General features: G+C 39.5%; 1 protein-coding gene across 7 annotated transcripts in view; it reads right to left on the bottom strand.

The window, feature by feature from the left end:
• The window catches only part of RGS7 (regulator of G protein signaling 7), a 469,633-nt gene that overhangs the window by 206,454 nt on the left and 243,778 nt on the right, over nt 1–19,401 (bottom strand). For all 7 annotated transcript variants that reach the window (XM_043923595.1, XM_043923593.1, XM_043923591.1 and 4 more), the window contains exon 3: nt 6,832–6,928. In XM_043923595.1, the coding sequence (XP_043779530.1) occupies nt 6,832–6,928 (97 nt within the window). The remainder of the gene's footprint in view (nt 1–6,831; nt 6,929–19,401) is intronic.

Below are 19,401 nucleotides of genomic sequence, written 5' to 3'. Positions count from 1 at the left end.
ATAGAGGTGTTCTGAGGTAGAAAACAGAGAGTCAAGATTGGGAGGGAATAATCTTCGGTTTTAAGATAGGGCTTCTCTTTTTTTTTTTTTTTGTAAGGTTATAGTGTAGTGAAGATGAAAATGAAGAGTAGTAGAGGAGTACTAGAGGACTTTAAAAGAAATAAGAGAAAAAGAAAAATAGAAAATAGAAGAGAAAAAGGAAAGAAAAAAAAAAAGAAGAAAAAGGAGAAGAAAAAAAAAGAAAAAGAAAAAAAAAAAAAAAGAAAGAAAAAAAAAATTTTTTTTTTCCCCTAATTAAAAAAATCGTAAAAATCTATGAAAATGAAAGTTAAGGAGTAATGGGGGAGTAATAGGGAATTTTAAAGGAAAATAAAAGAGAAAAAATAAAAAAGAAAAATATAAAAAGAAAAAAAAATTTTTTTTTTTTTCCTTACTTAGAAAAAACAGAAAAATAAAAAAAAAAAAGTAAAAATATGTCTAGGAATTTCTCTGGAGCTGTTGCGGTCAGTGTGGGTTCGGCTCAGTTTCAGATAGCTCCTCGTTCCAGCTTGCACTTCTCGATATCTACAGGGCCCTTCCGGTGAAGTCGGTGTTTTCTTCAGGGATTTTAATCTGTTGCACCAGTCCCTTCTGAAGCGGTTCCCTTTGTTTATTTGGCTTCTGTTTGCCGGTCTCTTCAGAGGCTCATTTCCGCCCTGACACAGGCGGCCGGAGGCGGACTCTTATTCAGGTAGCTAGTTCCGTTGCGCTGCTGGGAGGGGCTGACGCTGCGGGGCGGGGCTGGCGCTGCGGGGCGGGGCTGACGCTGCGGGGAGGGGCTGGCCCTGCGGGGGCGGGGCTGACGCTGCGGGGAGGGGCTGGCCCTGCGGGGGCGGGCTGGCGCTGCCGGAAGGGGCTGACACTGCTTTCTCCGTCTGCGCTGCTCAGGCTCCCGGCTGTTCTATATGGAGCGCGCCCCGCGCTGCGCGAGGTTCCAGCCCTCGGGTGTTACACAAAAGCGCGGAAGGAAAAGCTGCGCCTGCTCTCTGTGCCTTCCCCGTCAGAGCGGTCCAGGCAGCCAGGGGCTTGGTGGGCGCGCTATCCCCAGGTGTGGCGCACCCACTCCCTTCCGCGGACCCAGTCTCAGTTTCCGCTGGCGCCAGGCGGGTGCGCGCGCCTTCCGCCCTCCGCGTCCCCAGCCCCAGTCCCCGCCCCGCGCCGGTCGGGTGCCTGCGCCCTGTGTCTCGCCGCGACCTTCCCCTCCCCCCTGCCTCCTGCCTCCGGCGGGGCTGGGCCGGTCCGCAGCCTGCGAGCTCTTCTCGGGACTTTCCCCGTCCCTTTGTTCTGCGAACGGCCGGCAGTGTGTTCCGGCCGGTCAATTTTCTCTCTCTCCTTTGGTCTCCCACAGTTCAAGTTGGCACCTCACAGAAGCTCCCCCCGATTGTCCTCAGGGCACTCAGGCCCGGACCCTAGCCCAAGCAAGGCCGCCTAAGACTCCCTTCCCGGGACGGGTCTCCGTCCTTAGCTCTTTTGTCTCACTTTTTATCTTTTATATTTTGTCCTACCTCCTTTCGAAGACAATGGTCTGCTTTTCTGGGCGCCTGATGACCTCAGCTAGCGATCAGAAGTTGTTTTGTGAAGTTTGCTCTGCATTCGGTTATTCTTTTGATGAATTTGTAGGAGAGAAAGTGGTCTCCCGGTCCTACTCCTCCGCCATCTTGGCTCCTCCCCCTAAATAATCCAATTTAATAAGGGTGTTTTTATTTGTTAGCTACCAACAGGTACTTCCCTGGTAGCTCAGCTGATAAAGAAGCCACCTGCAGTGCAGGAGACCTCGGTTCAATTCCTGGGTCGGGAAGATCCACTGGAGAAGGGATAGGCTACCCACTCCAGTATTCTTGGGCTTCCCTGGTGGCTCAGCTGGTAAAGAATCCGCCTGCAATGCACGAGACCTGGGTTTGATCCCTGGGTTGGGAAGATCTGCTGGAGAAGGGAAAAGCTACCCACTCCAGTGTTCTGGCCTGGAGAATTCCATGGACTGTATAGTCTATGGGGTCAAAAGAGCTGGACATGACTGAGCAACTTTCACTTCACTTCACCAACAGGCTCAGATGGTAAAGAATCCTCCTGCAATGCAGGAGACCCAGATTCAACCCCCGGGTCAGGAAGATCCCCTGGAGAAGGGAATGGCAACCCACTGCAGTATTCTTGCCTGAAGAATTCCATGGAGGAGCCTGGTGGGTTATAATCCATGGGGTCGCAAAGACTCAGACACGACTGAGCGACTAATACTTTCACTTCTCACTCTCAACAGGAAATCCTACAGAATTATTTGGTCTCAGTGGGCTGTTTCACAAGGGTGGCCCAATTCAAGTTTAATGAAAACCTACACCATTTCCTGCTATGACTTATCTGGAAATTCAGTAATTTCCCAGTCAATCCGTTGAAGAAAATTAAACTCAGCCAGTGGGTAAAGGCTTATTTTACCAAGATCTGGAATAACTGAAATACTGAATGTCCAGCATATGAGAGCATTCAAATGGCCACCACTGATTTAACCCCTTGAACTTGAGGGGGTCTAGTCATGTAACACCAATGGAACTACCTAACCTATCTTAAGAAATTGAGAAGGCAATTTTGGAGAAAAATGGGAAGGCAATTCTGGAGAAAAAACAATGCTGTGATGGGACACTGTCCTACCCAAAGACATCTATCCCATAGCTCAAGAGATCAGCGTGGAGTGTTCATCCAAATATTTTTCTTCTGATGTTGGGACCATGGAAACCAGGAGGCTAAAATTAACAACTCCAAAACCAAAATAGAGAAGTCTTGGATGTTTAGCTGGAGGAAAGCACTTATCAAGAGTTAGGGAAAAACAAACAAAAAATCTCCGCAGTCCATCTGTATAACAGCCATGATTCTGAGTTTGGCTCCCAGATGCTGTGAGAAGATGAAATCGCATCATCATGTTCAAAATACAGCTGTTTTCACCTGAGGCAGATGTGAGCATTATTGGTCATCATGACATATTATTATGCACGGGTGCTGCCTAGTAGAGTCGGGTAACTCCACCTAACTGTTAACATCCCTCAGTCTAGGAGCTTGAGGAGGCTCCTGGCTTGGAGTAAACGAAATAGAAGGAACGAGATTTTCTTTCGAATCCCTCCTGCAAGCAATATAAATCAAAACGAAACCAAAACAACAAAGAACCAATAGGCAAACTGGGGTGGGCTTGACTGAGGACAGATTCCAGGAAAAATAAGCAGGGCCCTGAAAGGGAACTAGAAAGATCTGCACAGACAGGTTGGCCGCTGCACCCAGTGCTGGCCTGGAACCCAGCCTGGTAGTACTTCTTCAGTTCAGTTCATTTCAGTCGCTCAGTCGTGTCCAACTCTTTGCGACCCCATGGGCTGCAGCATGCCAGGCCTCCCTGTCCATCACCAACTCCCAGAGTTTACTCAAACTCATGTCCATTGAGTTGGTGATGCGATCCAACCATCTTATCCTCTGTTGTCCCCTTCTCCTCCCGCCTTCAATCTTTCCCAGCATCAGGATCTTTTCCAGTGAATCAGTTCTTTACATCAGGTGGCCAAAGTATTAAAGTTTCAGCTTCAGTATCAGTCCTTCCAATGAATATTCAGGACTGATTTCCTTTAGGATGGACTGATTGGACCTTCTTGCAGTCCAAAGGACTCTCAAGAGTCCCCTCCAACACCACAGTTCAAAAGCGTCAATTCTTCGGCATTCAGCTTTCTTTATAGTCCAACTCTCACATCCATACATGACTACTGGATATACCCCTTACACTTTAGTTAAAACTCTTGTTCTGATTCAGTAGGTCTGGAAAGGGCCCAGATGCTGTATTTCTAATAAGTTCCCATGTGATGCTGATACTACTGGTTCATGGACACTGCTTTGTTCATCAAGGCTTTAGGGGGCATAAATGGGTAAACTGAAGGAAATAGGTTAACAATATTTGAGACAGTTTTTCCCTCATGGAATGGGCCGTACAAAACAGACTCCTTCCCTCAACAATCACACTACCCTCCTCTCATACATTGCATCACTCATCACAGTTGGTTTCTGATTGACATAAGGGCCTAAAGTTAGTAGATTCCTTGTTTCATTAGCAACTCTGCAGTAAAAGATGGAAAAGAGAAGGAGAAGCAAAAAGAGGCAGGAGAGCAAGCAGTAGGTAGCAAGTCAGGCCACAAAAACTACAGGAATTAATTCCAAATCACCATAAGAAATAGAAGAAGAGGAAAATTACTAAAAATGACCAAAAACTACTAATAAAGTAGAGAGGATTCAGACCATTATAATTTGGGGATATCAGTACAAAGAGGTTGGTAAAATACTAGACATACAAATTAAATCTACAACAGAGCTTCTAGTTGAAACTGTGAAACAAAAAGCTCCTAAATGTTTCTAGGAAACACAGAATGATAATTAGAAACTAATTATAGTAATATGAACAATGTCACTGAACATTTTCTTTATTTCACAGCGAACATTGTTGGTGTGTATTAATGAAACTTAAAACAATATCAGACACTTCACGGCTCAATTTCATTCTTGCTTTTTAATTAAAGATTTAATATTGTCAATCCAGAGTTCTAATATGCTATTATACTGGAATTGTATTGGAATTGTATGAGGCATTGTTACTTGAAGAACTCAACTAAAATTTTAAATTTGCCATTATAGCAGATAACTCGAACCTGAAGATCAGCTTAAACTGATGGGCAATCCTTTTACATTCAGCCATTTTTGCACATGTATATTGTCAGGAAAACTCCTGAACTGAAATGCCTTTGGATGGGCTACACACTATTTTTTAAATAAGTTTTATTTATTTTTATTTATGGTTGGCTGTGGTGGGTCTTTGTTACTGCGTGTGCTTTTCCCGAGTTGTGGCGAGTGGGGGCTACTCTCCAGCTGTGGTGCCCGGCTTCTCACTGTCCTCTATTTGTAGTCTGTTGTAAAGCACGGGCTCTAGGGTACCTTGGCTTCAGGAGTTGCAGTTTCCAGGCTCTAGAGCATAGGCTCAATAGCTGTGGCGCATGGGCTTAGTTGCTCCACAGCATGCGGAATCTTCTTGGATCAAGGATCACGCCCATGTTTTCTGCATTGGCAGGTGAATTCTTTACCACTGAGCCACCAGGGAAGCTGGCTACGCACTACTGAATTGATCGCAATCCCAGTTCAGATGGGAAACTTAGTGAACTTATGTGCCTGGATTCTGAATGCATTTCAGCTTACAGACCCTGTATTCACGTATTTTAAGGAGATACGTTCTCTTTTTCAATGGTTGACAAAATAACAAGTAGTTTTCACATTTTGTGTTTAAAGGTAAAGCTAACTCTGAGTTACTGACGGCAAGGAGTTTAATTTACTTGAGGATACAGGATGTATTAAAGGAGGGCATGGCAACCCACTCCAGTATTCTTGTCTGGCAATCCCATGGACTGAAGAGCTTGGCAGGCTACAGTCCACAAAGTCACAAAGAGTTGGACACGACTGAAGTGACTTAGCACTCACGCATGCACAGGACATAGAGAAAATAACTATAAGCCAAGGTTAGGTATAATAATAGAGGCAAAACAATAACAACAAATGTTTTGATAGAACAGAGGAAAAAGTTCAGAATAGTTTTCTCCAAAGAGGGTTCTGAGATAACCATTGAAGAATGGACAGTATTTAATGGTCAGAATGACCTGGAAGTCTGGAAGTGGGTGAGTGATGAAGGAAGTCCCAGATGTGGGAAAATACAAGGCATCACCAAGGAAGAACAAGAAACTAGAACAAAGTGGGCTTAAAAGACAGTAACAGGAGAAAAAAAGAATACATTTCATTAGAGCAAAATATCACATTCTATTTCAGCCCTCATCTGCTCGTTGCTGTCTCTTCCATCTGAGAGCAATACAGTTATTAAACACCAACATCTGGGCCTGCCTACTTGTGTTCTGGTCCTAATTATCAGCATAGTCCCAAGGCTGAATTCTTCCTGATCACTGGTCTTCTTTTGATCCTGTTCACAAGGAAGCATTGTACAACTCTTGCTGATGACTCTCATCAAGCACCCTCCCCTCCACACGCTCAGCACCAGCCTCCTTACTGTGCTTAATCACTGCTAAGGCTTTGGTCTTTCTGATTTTGTTCTCTTCTCTAAGCTGTGCAAGCCAGGGCCAGAGCACACCCACATCCCCTGAGCTTGGCCATTCACTGTCTCCTGGAGTCAGAGCACATATTTCTAAGCACCTTCATCATAACATTCTTGGCAAACATTGTACATGTCTCCATATTTCCCACTGTATCAGAATTAAACTCTTTGGTTGGCTTTCAAAGAGCCTCATTATTTGACCCAACTCTAGCTGTTCCGGTCTATCCACACAGTTCTCAGCAGTTTGGTCCCTCTAAGTTCTACATGCAGAGTTGGTTGCAGTAGTTGTCTTAAGCCTGATAAAATTCTTCATTTTTCAAACTCAGCTTATCACTACTCTTTAGGGACCCTTTCTGGACGCCTCATTGATTTCAGTCACCCTCCTAACTTCTGTATATAATCTACACCATACTGGTTCATATATCTTTATTTTAATACTATTTTCTATTATTTCACATTTATTTATTACATTTTTGCAATTAAATTTTGGTAAGATTATGATTTTTTTTGCAGTTTTGACTTGTTTTACTGTCAAGTATCCAACATAATGTTGACCATGTCATGAGTTTTTATAAACAATTATTGAATAATGGGTTAGAGAGAGCTTCAATAAGTAAATGGTTAGAACAGATTTTATAGTTTTGTGAAAAGTGTTGGAGGAAATAGTGTTACACTGAATGCAGACTTACCAGAGAAGACACTAGGTATCTTGGAGAGGAAACTTTTGACAGTACGAATGGGAATTCCGTTTTTTTCATCTTGCATGCGTGCTATGACGTCTTCCATCTAAATAATAATAAAATGATTAAATCATTTTAAAAGTTGAACTTTTTGAGAAAAAAATAGTTCTCATAAGAATTTTGTATATCTGTTTTGCTTAGCTAAGAATAATGCCGTATTTTTGTCTTTCTACACTTTATCATGTAAATTTCAGTTTGGTTAAAAGATGATTGAGAAAACAGAAAGGTGGCTATTTTTGAGTCCACTAAGCTTAAGAATAATTTTGTGCTTAGAATATTGCCTCTCTCCTATTTTCACATTCTTTGGTTATAAATGATAGAAAATATTGTGATAATAAAATCCACACTTCAGTAATGCTATCTCTTGAACTCAGTGCAAAAGAAAATAGAAGACTTAAAAGCATCAGGCTGGATTTCCTCTTCAAACAAGAGAGCTTCCATGATTTGATTTAACATTAATTTCTACAAGCTGTGATCTGCCTAGAAACAGAGGACTAATTACCAGAAAGTGTTGCTTCTCCTGTTCAGGCATTCACCAAAGTGAGGTATGAAATGTACATGCATGAACACACATGTGCACAATTAATAAAACAAATGTCACATGATAGCCTTTTGCCTATTTACTACCTTCCAAGGTATGTATTTTTCTTTCAATTTGATTCATACATTCTCTTCTGTTTCTGAAAATTTTTCATTTTTAAAGGGCTTTGCTTTACCAAGTCTAATCTAAAATTTAGTTCTAAAAAACATTTGTTCAAATCACAGCTTCAGACTTTTGTATGTGCTTCTAAACCTATGGCACATATATACACACAAACATACACATTTTGTATGAACAGTATTAATCTCAAAATATATTCATTTATGATCCTATGAATGGCTTAGTGGTAAAGAACCCATCTGCCAGTGCAGGAGACACAGGAGATGCGGGTTCAATCTCTGGGTCAGGAAGATCCCCTGAAGAAGGAAATGGCAGCCCACTCCAGTATTCTTGCCTAGGAAGCTCCATGGACAGACAGACAACTTAGCAACTAAACAACAACGGTTACTGATGCCGGATTCTATACCAGACTTACAGAAGGCACTATGGATGTGAAAACGAATACAATACACTTGCTGCCTTCAAAAAAATTCAGGCAATATTGAAAACAATGGTGAAATTTGAGTAAGGTTTCATTAATACTGTAGTACCAATATCAATTTTCGATTTTTGAAAATTAAGCTATAATTATATAAGACGCTGGAATTAGAGGAAACTGAGTAAAGGACATATAGAGAACTTTCTGTACTATTTTTAGATCTTTTTCTGTGAATCTAAAATTATTCAAAATAAAACATTAAAAAAAGTTTTATTTTGTATTGGAGTAGTCAATTAACAATGTCGTGATAGTTTAGGGTGAGTGGCAAAGGGACTCAGCCATACATATACAGGTATCCATTCTCCCCCAAACTCCCCTCCCATCCAGGCTACCACATAACATTGAGAAGAGTTCCATGTGCTATACAGTAGGTCCTTCTTAGTTATCCATTTAAAATATAGCAAGATATATGTCCATCCAAACTCCCTAATTATCCCTTCCCCCATTCTTCCCCTCAATGTCTAATTGTTTTATCAATCAATTATCAACCAATACAACTTCAGAACAATATTCAATGAAGAAATCTTACTTGCCTGGATAAGTATTTTCAGGTTTATTAACATGAGAAACTGAGATGTGGGAAGAATGGATATAAGATCTTATCATTTATGACTCTCTGAATGAGCTAAGTAAGTTCTCCATGGCTTCATTTTCTCATGTATAAAATGTATGTAATAATACTTATAATTACTCTTTCACGATATTTGTAGGATTGGGTTGGGGCAAAAGGGGTAATTTACTAAACAACCTGGCATATATAAAGCACCATACATGGGCAGACAACAAACACTGGACTTCAGATGTCTATAAACACCCCTGATACTTAGAGATGTATATTTTCCACTCCTTATGCCCCTTTTCCATGTGAAAGCAGCACCATTAGCTGAATTCTCCTGCCTCTCTCTGTTCCCTAATTCACTCCACTCTGGGGGAACTGGGCTGACTTAGGTAGAAGGACTGGTAAGGAGAAATTGGCCTATAGGGCCCATCTCTTTCCTGTAGGGAAGCCCCTATCCAAATCTGCTGATTTAGAGAGGCCCATCCCAGTGGGTGAGTAGTCAGTTAGGTACTACATTTTAGGATTAAGTCTCCTGTGTTCACAAATACTCTTCAATATAATAGCTTTGTCAGCAATCAAGGTGCTACTGTGATCTCTAACTGCTTTACTCTCTGGTTGTGAGTTTCAATGGGTTCTGAATTTAGATAGGAAATGAAGTCTTTTTTCCTAAGATCAGACCCCCCCCCCAAACACCCCAATATATTCAACTCTTCACATGTAATAAATATATTTCATCCAATTATAGAATCATGAAAAGAGATCCACTTTTATGACTTTTATTTTGTTGTTGTTTGTCCTTCATTCATCTGACAAAATGTTCAGAAATGACGAATAAGCTGCTTTGCTTTACCTAATATCAGCCTATAAACCTTTGTATGATCAGCTTACTAGTTTAAACCCGGCCAGCTATGTTGGACATGGAAACCTCTCTGACTCTCACTTTAATCAGTTCGGCTCCCCAGCATGTGACAATCATCATTTCTAGTTTTGGGTGTGGAATTAAGGTCTGCCTCTCAGTCTGTTGAATCTCAAAGGACCAAGGTTACGAGTGTGGGAATTAAAAGTAACCTGTGTGGTTGTATTTTAAAATCTTCCATTTTCTTAAGACATAATTTCCACAGAAGGAAAAAAGTTTAAAAATCCATGTAAAAACAGGATTTGTATTCCAGATTGAAAATGTGATGATCAAAATTAATTCAGCTGTTTTTATCTTAATTCAGATATGATCTATGCATGAACTTTACATGACATAGAAAGAGCAAACAAAACGACAAAACAAAGATAAATTCAATCTAGTTTTCAAAAGCTAAGACCAGTCACAAAGGCCACATATAATAAAAAATCATTCTAAACTCATTTAAGCATTCACTCAGAGTCTATTTTTAAAATAAGCAGGTTTTAACATGCTTGATTACCAGCATTCTCATTATAAGATTAGAAAATAAGAGCAGACAAACTAAAGAGCAAGCTAGATAGAAAGAGACTAAAAATGTAACTCTAATAAATGATAAAACCCTTTGAGATGATTTAATTTAAGGCCTCAGATGTCATACCTTTAATTTAATAGCTTTAATTTAAAGACTCAGATGTCATACCTTTCACAAAATAAGACATGTATATATACATCTATCTATCTACCTATCTGTCTTTCCCAAAGAAAGGCAATGCCAAAGAATGTTCAAACTACCAAACAATTGCACTCATCTCACGTTCTAGCAAAGTAATGCTCAAAATTCTCAAAGCCAGGCTTCAACAGTATGCAAATCGAGAACTTACAGATGCTCAAGCTGGATTTAGAAAAGGCAGAGGAACCAGAGGTCAAATTTCCAACATCTGTTGGATCATAGAAAAAACAAGAGAACTTCAGAAAAACATCTACTTCTGCTTTATTGACTATGCCAATGCCTTTGACTATGTGGATCACAACAAACTGTGGAAAATTCAAGAGACAGAAATACCAGACCACCTTACCTGCCTCCTGAGAAATCCGTATGCAGGTCAAGAAGCAACAGTTAGAACCGGACATGGAACAACAGATTGGTTCCAAATTGGGAAAGGAGTATGTCAAGGCTGTATATTGTCACCCTGCTTATTTAACTTATATGCAGAGTACATCATATGAAATACTGGGCTAAATGAAACACAAGCTGGAATCAATATTGCCGGGAGAAATATCAATAACCTCAGATATGCAGATGACACCACCCTATGGCAGAAAGCGAAGAAGAACTAAAGAGCCTCTTGATGAAAGTGAAAGAGGAGAGTGAAAAAGTTGGCTTAAAACTCAACATTCAATCCCGATCCCGGGATTGGGAATACATGTAAATCCATGGCTGATTCATATCAATGTATGACAAAACCCACTGGAAAAAAAAATAATAATAAATAATTAAAAAAAAAAAAAAAACTCAACATTCAAAAAACAAAGATCATAACATCCCATCTCATCACTTCCTGGCAAACAGATGGGGAAATAATAGAAATAGTAACAGACTTTATATTCAGGGACTCCAAAATCACTGCAGATGGTGACTGCAGTCACAAAATTAAAAGGTGCTTGCTCCTTGAAAGAAAAGTTATGACAAACCTAGACAGCATATTAAAAAAGCAGAGACATTACTTTACCAAAAAAGTTCCATATCATCAAAGCTATGGTTTTTCCAGTAGTCATGTATGGATATGAGAGTTGGACCATAAAGAAAGCTGAGTGCCCAAGAATTGATACTTTTGAACTGTGGTGCTGGAGAAGACTTTTGAGAGTCCCTTGGACTGAAAGGAGATTGAACCAGTCAATCCTATAGGAAATCAGTCCTGAATATTCATTGGGAGGACTGATGTTGAAGCTGAAGCTCCAACACTTTGGCCACCTGATGGGAAGAAACAACTCATTGGAAAAGACCCTGATGCTGGGAAAGATTGAAGGCAGAAGGAGAAGGGGATGACAGAGGATGAGATGGTTGGATGGCATCACCGACTCGATGGACACGAGTTTGAGCAAGTGCCAGGAGTTGGTGATGGACAGGGAAGCTTGATATACTGTAGTCCATGGGGTCACAAAGAGTTGGACATGACTGAGCAACTGTACTGAACTGAACTGAATCAACAATGGTGCAATATCTGGAAATTAATGTGATATAGTACATTAACAAATTAAAGAATAAAAATTATATGAACATCTCAACAGATACAGAAAGAAGCATTTGACAAAATTCAACATCTATATATGATTTAAAACAACGCTCAACAAAGTGAATATAACAGAAACAAACCTCACATAATAAAGACCATACATGACAAACCCACATAAGTGGTCACATGCTGTTGTGAGAGCTGGATGGTAAAGAAGGCAGAGGGTTGAAGAATTGATGCCTTCAAACTATGGTGCTAGAGAAGACTCCTGAGAGTCCCTTGGAGATCAAAACACATCAATCTTAAGGGAAATCAACCCTGAGTACTCATTGTAAGGACTGATGCTGAAGTTGAAACTCTAGTATTTTGGTTATCTGATGTGAACATCTGACTAATTGGAAAAGTCCCTGATGCTGGGAAGGATTGATGGCAGAAGGAGAAGAATGCATCAGAGGATGAGATGGCTGGATGGCATCACTGATGTGATGGACATGAACTTGGGCAAACTTTGGGAGATGGTGAGGGACAGAGAGGCCTGGAGTGCTGCATTCCACGGGGTCAGAAAGAGTCAGACACAACTGGGTGACTGAAAAACAACAATAATGACGAATCCACAGCCAATATCATATTCAAGAATAAAAAGAACTTCTTTCCTGTAAGATCACAAACAGGAAAAGGATGCCAACTCTCACCACTTTTATTCACCATAGTATTAGAAATCCTAGACACAGCAATCAAGAAAAAAAGAGGAATTCCAACTGGAAAAGAAGTAAAACTGCTATTGTTATCAAGTGACAGATTATTCAGAAAATCCTAAAGATGTCACCAAAAAAAAAAAAAAAACAAAACAAAAACCCAAGTTAGAACTCATCAATGAGCTGGGCAAAGATGCAGGATTTAAAATCAACATATAGAAGTCTATTGCATTTCTACCAATTTACAACAAACTCTATCAGAGAGAGAAATTAAGAAAACTATCTCATTTACAATTGCAGCAAAACATAAAACATGTAGATAAATCTAAGGAGGTAAAAGACCTGAACATGGAAAACTATAGGATGCTGATGAAGGAAATGAAAACATAAACAGATGGAAAGATATACCACGGTCTTGAATTGGAAGAACTAATACTGCTAAAATACCATACTACCCAAATTAATCTACAGCTTCAATACAAGCTCTATCAAAATACACACTGTATTTTTCCCAGAACTAGAACAAATAATTCTACCATTTGTATGGAAACACAGAAGACCCACAAAAGCCAAAATAAGTTTTAGAAAGATGAACAAAGCTGAAGGTATCACATTTCGTAATTTCAAACTGTACCACACAACTACAAGCGTCAAAACAGTATGGTGCTGGGACAAAACCAGTCACACAGATCACTGGAACAAAAGAGAGAGCACAGAAACTATAGTACAGTTATAGGGGAATTAATCTATGGGAAAGGGTGCAAGGATACATGGTGAGGAAAAGACAACCTCTTCAACAAGACCACTGTTGGGAAAACTAGACAGTTACATGCAAAAGAATCAAATTGAACTACTCTCTCACACCAAGCACAAAAATTAACTCAAAATGAATTAAAGATTTAAATGAAAGATCTTAAACCATAATACTTCTATTATTATCTCTGAGTCAGTGATGCCATCCAACCATCTTGTCCTCTGTCATTCCCTTCTCTTCCTGCTTTCAATCTCTCCCACCATCAGTCTTTTCTAATGAGTCAGCTCTTCATATCAGGGGGCCAAAGTATCAGTTTCAGCTTCAGCATCAGTCCTTCCAAAGAATATTCAGCATTGATTTCCTTTAGCATTGACTGGTTTGATCTCCTTGCAGTCCAAGGGACTCTCAAGAGTCTTCTCCAACACCACAGTTCAAAAGCATCAATTCTTCAGTGCTCAGCTTTCTTTATGCTCCAACTCTCCCATCCATACATGACTATTTGAAAAACAAGCAGTCCAGTTAGAGCTGTAAATATAAGGTTAAGTTCCCTAAGCCCCATCACTACCAGGAAGACTTCAGATACAGAAAACTGTCAAGAGATTTTTAAGACCAGAAAGGAAGGTGCACTGGGAAAGAAATTTAAGAAACAAGTGTACTTGCAGCATTGATCAAGGCAGAAAAGCACGGCAAACTTTCTGAGTTAGGTAGGCAAGACAAGATCTGTGTTCACTATGTGTTGTGATTTTTCCTAGCCTGGAAGCACCAGGCAGTTTTTGGCCATCTATATGCCTGAAGACCTAAAATCTGAACATTCTTGTCAGGGCTCAGGAGTCAGAAATGTGAGATCCTCTTCAAGGACTACTAAAAAAAAGTGTATCCAGTGGTTTCATTGATATATAGGTTCTCCTAGGTTGGACTATTCGTTCCTTCACAAAACTGCAAAAGACAATGGCAGAGGAAGTAATATTCCGCCCAGGCTCCTTTCCCATCAGGGATTCCATAAGAGATTTAAGCCCTTCAAAATATGATATTACTGATTATTTTCTGAATTCTCTCAAAGTTGGTAGTGGGGTAGTGGCATTCTGATAGTATAGCAGTTAACTTTTTACATAATGGAACCCTCAGGCAATTAGGGTTTAATATTCTCAGAAAATCCTGGTTAAGAGTTCTGTTCCAGACAAGACCTGTTAGTGCATGGAGTGTTATTTTTGGAGTCACTATGTTCTGTTTTCGCTGAGAAAAAATGAGGGCTTTAGGTTAACTGTGGGTAGAAGGGCTACTGGAATGATTTCACTATTGTAACAAGAATGACCAGAACAATGTCTTGTGGTCACCACCACCAGATATACGATTATTGTTTAGCCTAGGTTAATCCAGCTTGCTTAGCGTAAGAATTAATACTCTGTCTGTGGCTCCCATTTTGAAAAAAAATTAAGGATTATAAACTGAAGGTAAATCAAAAGCACTTTAAATGGACAAAAGCATACTCATGCTAATGATGAAGGTTCACCTACTTCAGAGGCACACTCTAAAAATAAAAATACGATGATTTGGCTATCTGCCTTATATTTCATGTTTTTCAAAGTTTTAAATTGGTTTTCGCTGCTGCTGCTGTTGATCTTCTCTACATGAAATTCCTTGGTTTACTTATTTCATACAATGATTTTTAAAGTTCAGTTTCTTAGAATTCTTTTGAGATCAATGAGTAAATTGGAGAAATCAAAAGGGGAAAAAAATTCCTCCTTTATCTGTCATAGTGCTACCAATTCAGGTATTACAAGGCAAAAATGGGTTTTATTTTTTCAAAAGCATTTGAACAGACATATTTATATTTCCAGCCTACTGAACAGCTAGCTCTAAATAAGGGAAAATTCCATGTGACTTTTCTGAGTCACCCTTTACATGTAGAAGGTTGGAGATGGGGATTTGGCAAAAATCACCTCTTAATAACTGATATATCTACCAAAAAAAGCGCTGTACATTGAGTTTAGTGTAGCTCTTCACTCACTCAACTCTACTCTTAAAAGAGAAACTAGGATACATAATAATCAAGCTAATACAAAATTCCTACACAAATCAGGCCCAAAAGTAGACATGAAATATATAACTTCTCATCCAATAAACATTTTTTTTATATCACCAATACTTTATTTTTCCCCTTGAAAACAAAATTTTCATGCCAAGGAATTCAGAACTCCTAGCTGCCTTCTTCCTGACAACAATACTCCACAATTTCATGACAAAAAAATAGTTTGCCTTACTTCCTCCTAGAATATCTGTGTCTATTATTTTATAGTTAAAACATGGATGTCAGGTATAATTTCATGTATATGTGGAATTTTAAAAACAAAGCAAATAAACAAATATAACAAATCAGAAACAGAATTATAGATACAGAGAAATATATAGGTGGATGGGAATAGAGGGAAAAAAGAAATAGGTGAGGAAATTAAGAGGTACAAACATCTAGTTGCAAAATAAATGAGTCAGGAGTATGAGATGCACAGTGTGGGACACACAGTCAATAACTATATAATATTTTTGCACAGTGACATATAATAAGACTTATCATGGTGATTATTTTGAAATAAAAGTAATATCGAATCACTATGTTGTGTAACATGAATTAACAGTATTCCAGGGTAATTTTATATCCTACGAGCTCTCATCAAAAAGAAAAGTTGTTTCTTTGTCTTTAATTTTGTACCTATGAGATAGATGCTTACCAAACTGATTGTGTTAATCATTTCATGATGTATGTGTGTATGTAAAAATTTAGGCTGTAGGAGATCAACCAAGGTGGCAGAGTAAGAGAAAATATTGAGATCACCTATCCCCCAAAAGACATCCAAAACACAACTATAGAAGGAGTCAAGGAGGCAGGATAAGAGGATTTTGTTGGAATTTGTTGCTCCTTACAAGTAGATCAGCAATACATCACAAATGGAACAATTCTCTCAAAGATCCTACTGAACATCAGTGGAAGGAAAACTTCAAATACCTAAAAGGATGAGAAAAATCCCCTTGCAACTGGGTAGGACAAAAGAAGGAAAAAAAGGAAAAGAGGAATCAAAAAAGTAACCAGAAATCCTAGCGGGAAGCTAAAGGTGAGGAGAGCTGAAGAGGAGGAGAGTTCCCCACACTCAGAAAGAGAATAAAGCATTTGTCTTTCCCCAAGACATTTTTTTTATTTACTTAAGCTCCAAAATCACTGCAGATGGTGACTGCAGCCACGAAATTAAAAGATGCTTGCTCCTTGGAAGGAAAGTTATGACAAACAATGTATTAAAAAGCAGGGACATCACTTTGCTGACAAAGGTCCGTATAGTCAAAGCTATGGTTTTTCCAATAGTCTGTACAGATGTGAGAGTTGGACCATAAAGAAGGCTGAGCACGGAAGAATTGATGCTTTCGAACTGTGGTGCTGGAGAAGACTCTTGAGAGTCCATTGGACTGCAAGGAGATCAAACCATTCAACTTTAAAGGAAATGAACCCTGAATATTCACTGGAAGGGACTGATGCTAAAACTGAAACTCCATACTTTGGCCACCTGATGCAAAGAGCTGACTCACTGGAAAAGACGCTGATGCTGGGAAAGATTGAAGGCAAAAGGAGAAGGGGGCAGTAGAGGATGAGATGATTGGATAGCATCACCAACTGAAAGGACATGAATCTGAGCAAACTCCAGGAGATACTGAAGGACAGAGGAGCCTGGATTGCTGTAGTCCATGGGGTCACAAATAGTTGGACATGAGTTAGTGACTAAACACAACAAAAACAAAGATATTAGGTGGAAAATATTTCTTGGGATCTTAAACATTTGAGGCATGCTCTTGCCGTTTTGCTTCATGAACCACAATCTAGATGTCAGGTGGAATGCTATGTCCTTGGAATTTAATGTAGAATTTCTTTGACCCTCCAATGAATGACCTGAGGAAGTTTTATGCTATTCTGGGATATCGGCTAATCTCCTTCTGGCTCAGGTTTATCCAGACAGAGGGTCATTATTCTGTGTCTGCGTATGGTGAGCTCAAGATCCACAATTATAGTTCTCCATAAGAATGCTACTCACATCAATTCAAGGTTTACTAGAATTCACTCAATATTCGAGAAGATAACATGGAGAAGGCTACTCTAGGTCTCTGTCCCTTCTTCTCCCTCATCCAAATACTTCTGATGCACGCATGGACGTGCATATGTGTGTGTGCATGCACACACACACACACGCTGACTTCATCCTTCCTTTCTTCTGCAGAGAAGTCATGGGGTTCTCCTTGGCTCTCCTGAACATCAGCTTCTTCCCCCACACTCAGCCTTCAGCTTCTATTCCAAGCATGCGTTCTCAACCAAGTCAATTCTCTATTTAAGAAAAGTTCTCATGCCAGCTGCAAAAAGAATAAAGCAATCATCCTATTTTTCAAAACTAATTTAGACACACAGTAGGTGTTTAGAATATGATAGATACACACATATTTATTTCTCTGAGTATAGAGGGTTCTCTGCACTGACCTGGCATGGAAATAGCCTAGGTTGACAGAGAGTTTTACACACACACACACACACACACACACACACACAACCCCATTTAATTTATAAAGAGAAAGGTATATATTAATTCCCCCTAACTACATAGATCTCAGCTCCTCTTAGGAACATGAACTTCAGATATTAACTCACAGTTGCTCTCTAACAAAGGGAAAATGCTATTATTTTCAATGTGCAGAGAAAGTAGAGGAGATGTAAGGGGGTTAATGACTCCAAAACTGGCCTTCAGGCAGCAAAGGGCAGAACAATAGCTGGAATCCGGAGTTTTGAAAACCCAAGTCAAGGGCCGGGACACAATGTTGTCTCACCAAGAAAAAAGTTTTCGAATTTTGTGCTTTCTCTCAAAATTGCTAAAATCTGAGGTTTTTCCCATTTGTACTTATTGGGGTAGTATGCATAGCATGAGGTTCAAACTACAGGCTCTAGAGCAACACTGTTTGGATAAAAGTCACAGATCTGCTATTGCAGCTTCTGATCTTGAGAAACTTAGTCAACATTTTATCGCCGCAATCTCAGCATCTGAAAAATAGAAATGATAAATAATAGTATCCACCTCACAGAGCTATTGTGAGGATTAAATGAGTTTACACCCTCCTACCCCCAGCTCCCCATACACCTACCACAGAGCTTAGGAAAGTGCCTGGCACAAAAAAACAGCACATAACTGTTGGCTATAATTATGTCTTCTTTTCAAACTGCTCATTCTTTTTTAGCAACCATGAGTCGATTTTTTTTTGTCTTGGTGACAGCATTGTCTAACTAGAGAAACCAACCTTGCAGAATCCTAAGCATATGATTAAATCCAACATATTATCATTTTATTGTTCACTTCCCTCCTTTCTTTTCATTCTTTTTCCTTATCATTTCCCTTTCTTCCTTACTTTTTTATTTCCTTTCTTCCTTTTTTCCTCCCCTCCAGAAATATATCCTGAGTGCCTACTAAGTGTACTACACATGTGTTCTAAGTCACTTCAGCCATGTCCAGCTCTTTGGAACCCCATGGACTATAGCCTGCCAGGCTCCTTTGTTCACGGGATTCTCCAGGCAAGAGTACTGGAGTGGGTTGCCATGCCCTCCTCCGTGGGATCTTCCCAACTCAAGGATCGAACCCACATCTTTTAAGTCTCTTGCATTGGGGGGTGAGTTCTTTACCACTGATGCCACTGGGAAGCCCCATGTGCATTATGGAACAGTATTAAATTAAGCACAGTAGTAAAGATCAGATAGAAGCTTCTTTTTACCTAGGATCTTATGGTCTAATGAATATATGCACATAAATATATAAATATCAATGTCAAAGTAATATTACTTGGGAAACCAGATAAATGAATCTATCAGGAAAGCCTCCCCTGAGGAGGTGAAACTGTATCAGAATACTGAAGGACAATTAGAAACATCAGTTAAAGAATATTTGTGACATTTGGGAAACATTTTTTTCAAAATACATAATACTTTTTAAATTCAAATGCAACAGTTATAAAAAACGACCATATATACTAGATTATAAAGTATGTTTCAACATATTTCAAGGATTGACTCATACAGAGAGCACAATTCTATCAAGCTAGAAATAAATTATCAAAATAGTTAACAATCCACACTAGATAGCCATTTAAAAATAATTTCCATACTATTTTATCAATTAAATTTAAAATAGAAGTAAATACTTGAACAAGGTAGACTGCCAACTGTGATCC

Source organism: Cervus elaphus, chromosome 14 (assembly GCF_910594005.1).
Source record: "Cervus elaphus chromosome 14, mCerEla1.1, whole genome shotgun sequence".
Lineage (NCBI taxonomy): Eukaryota > Metazoa > Chordata > Mammalia > Artiodactyla > Cervidae > Cervus > Cervus elaphus.
Note: the sequence above shows the minus strand (reverse complement) of the source record. Positions and strands in the feature narration are given on the sequence as shown.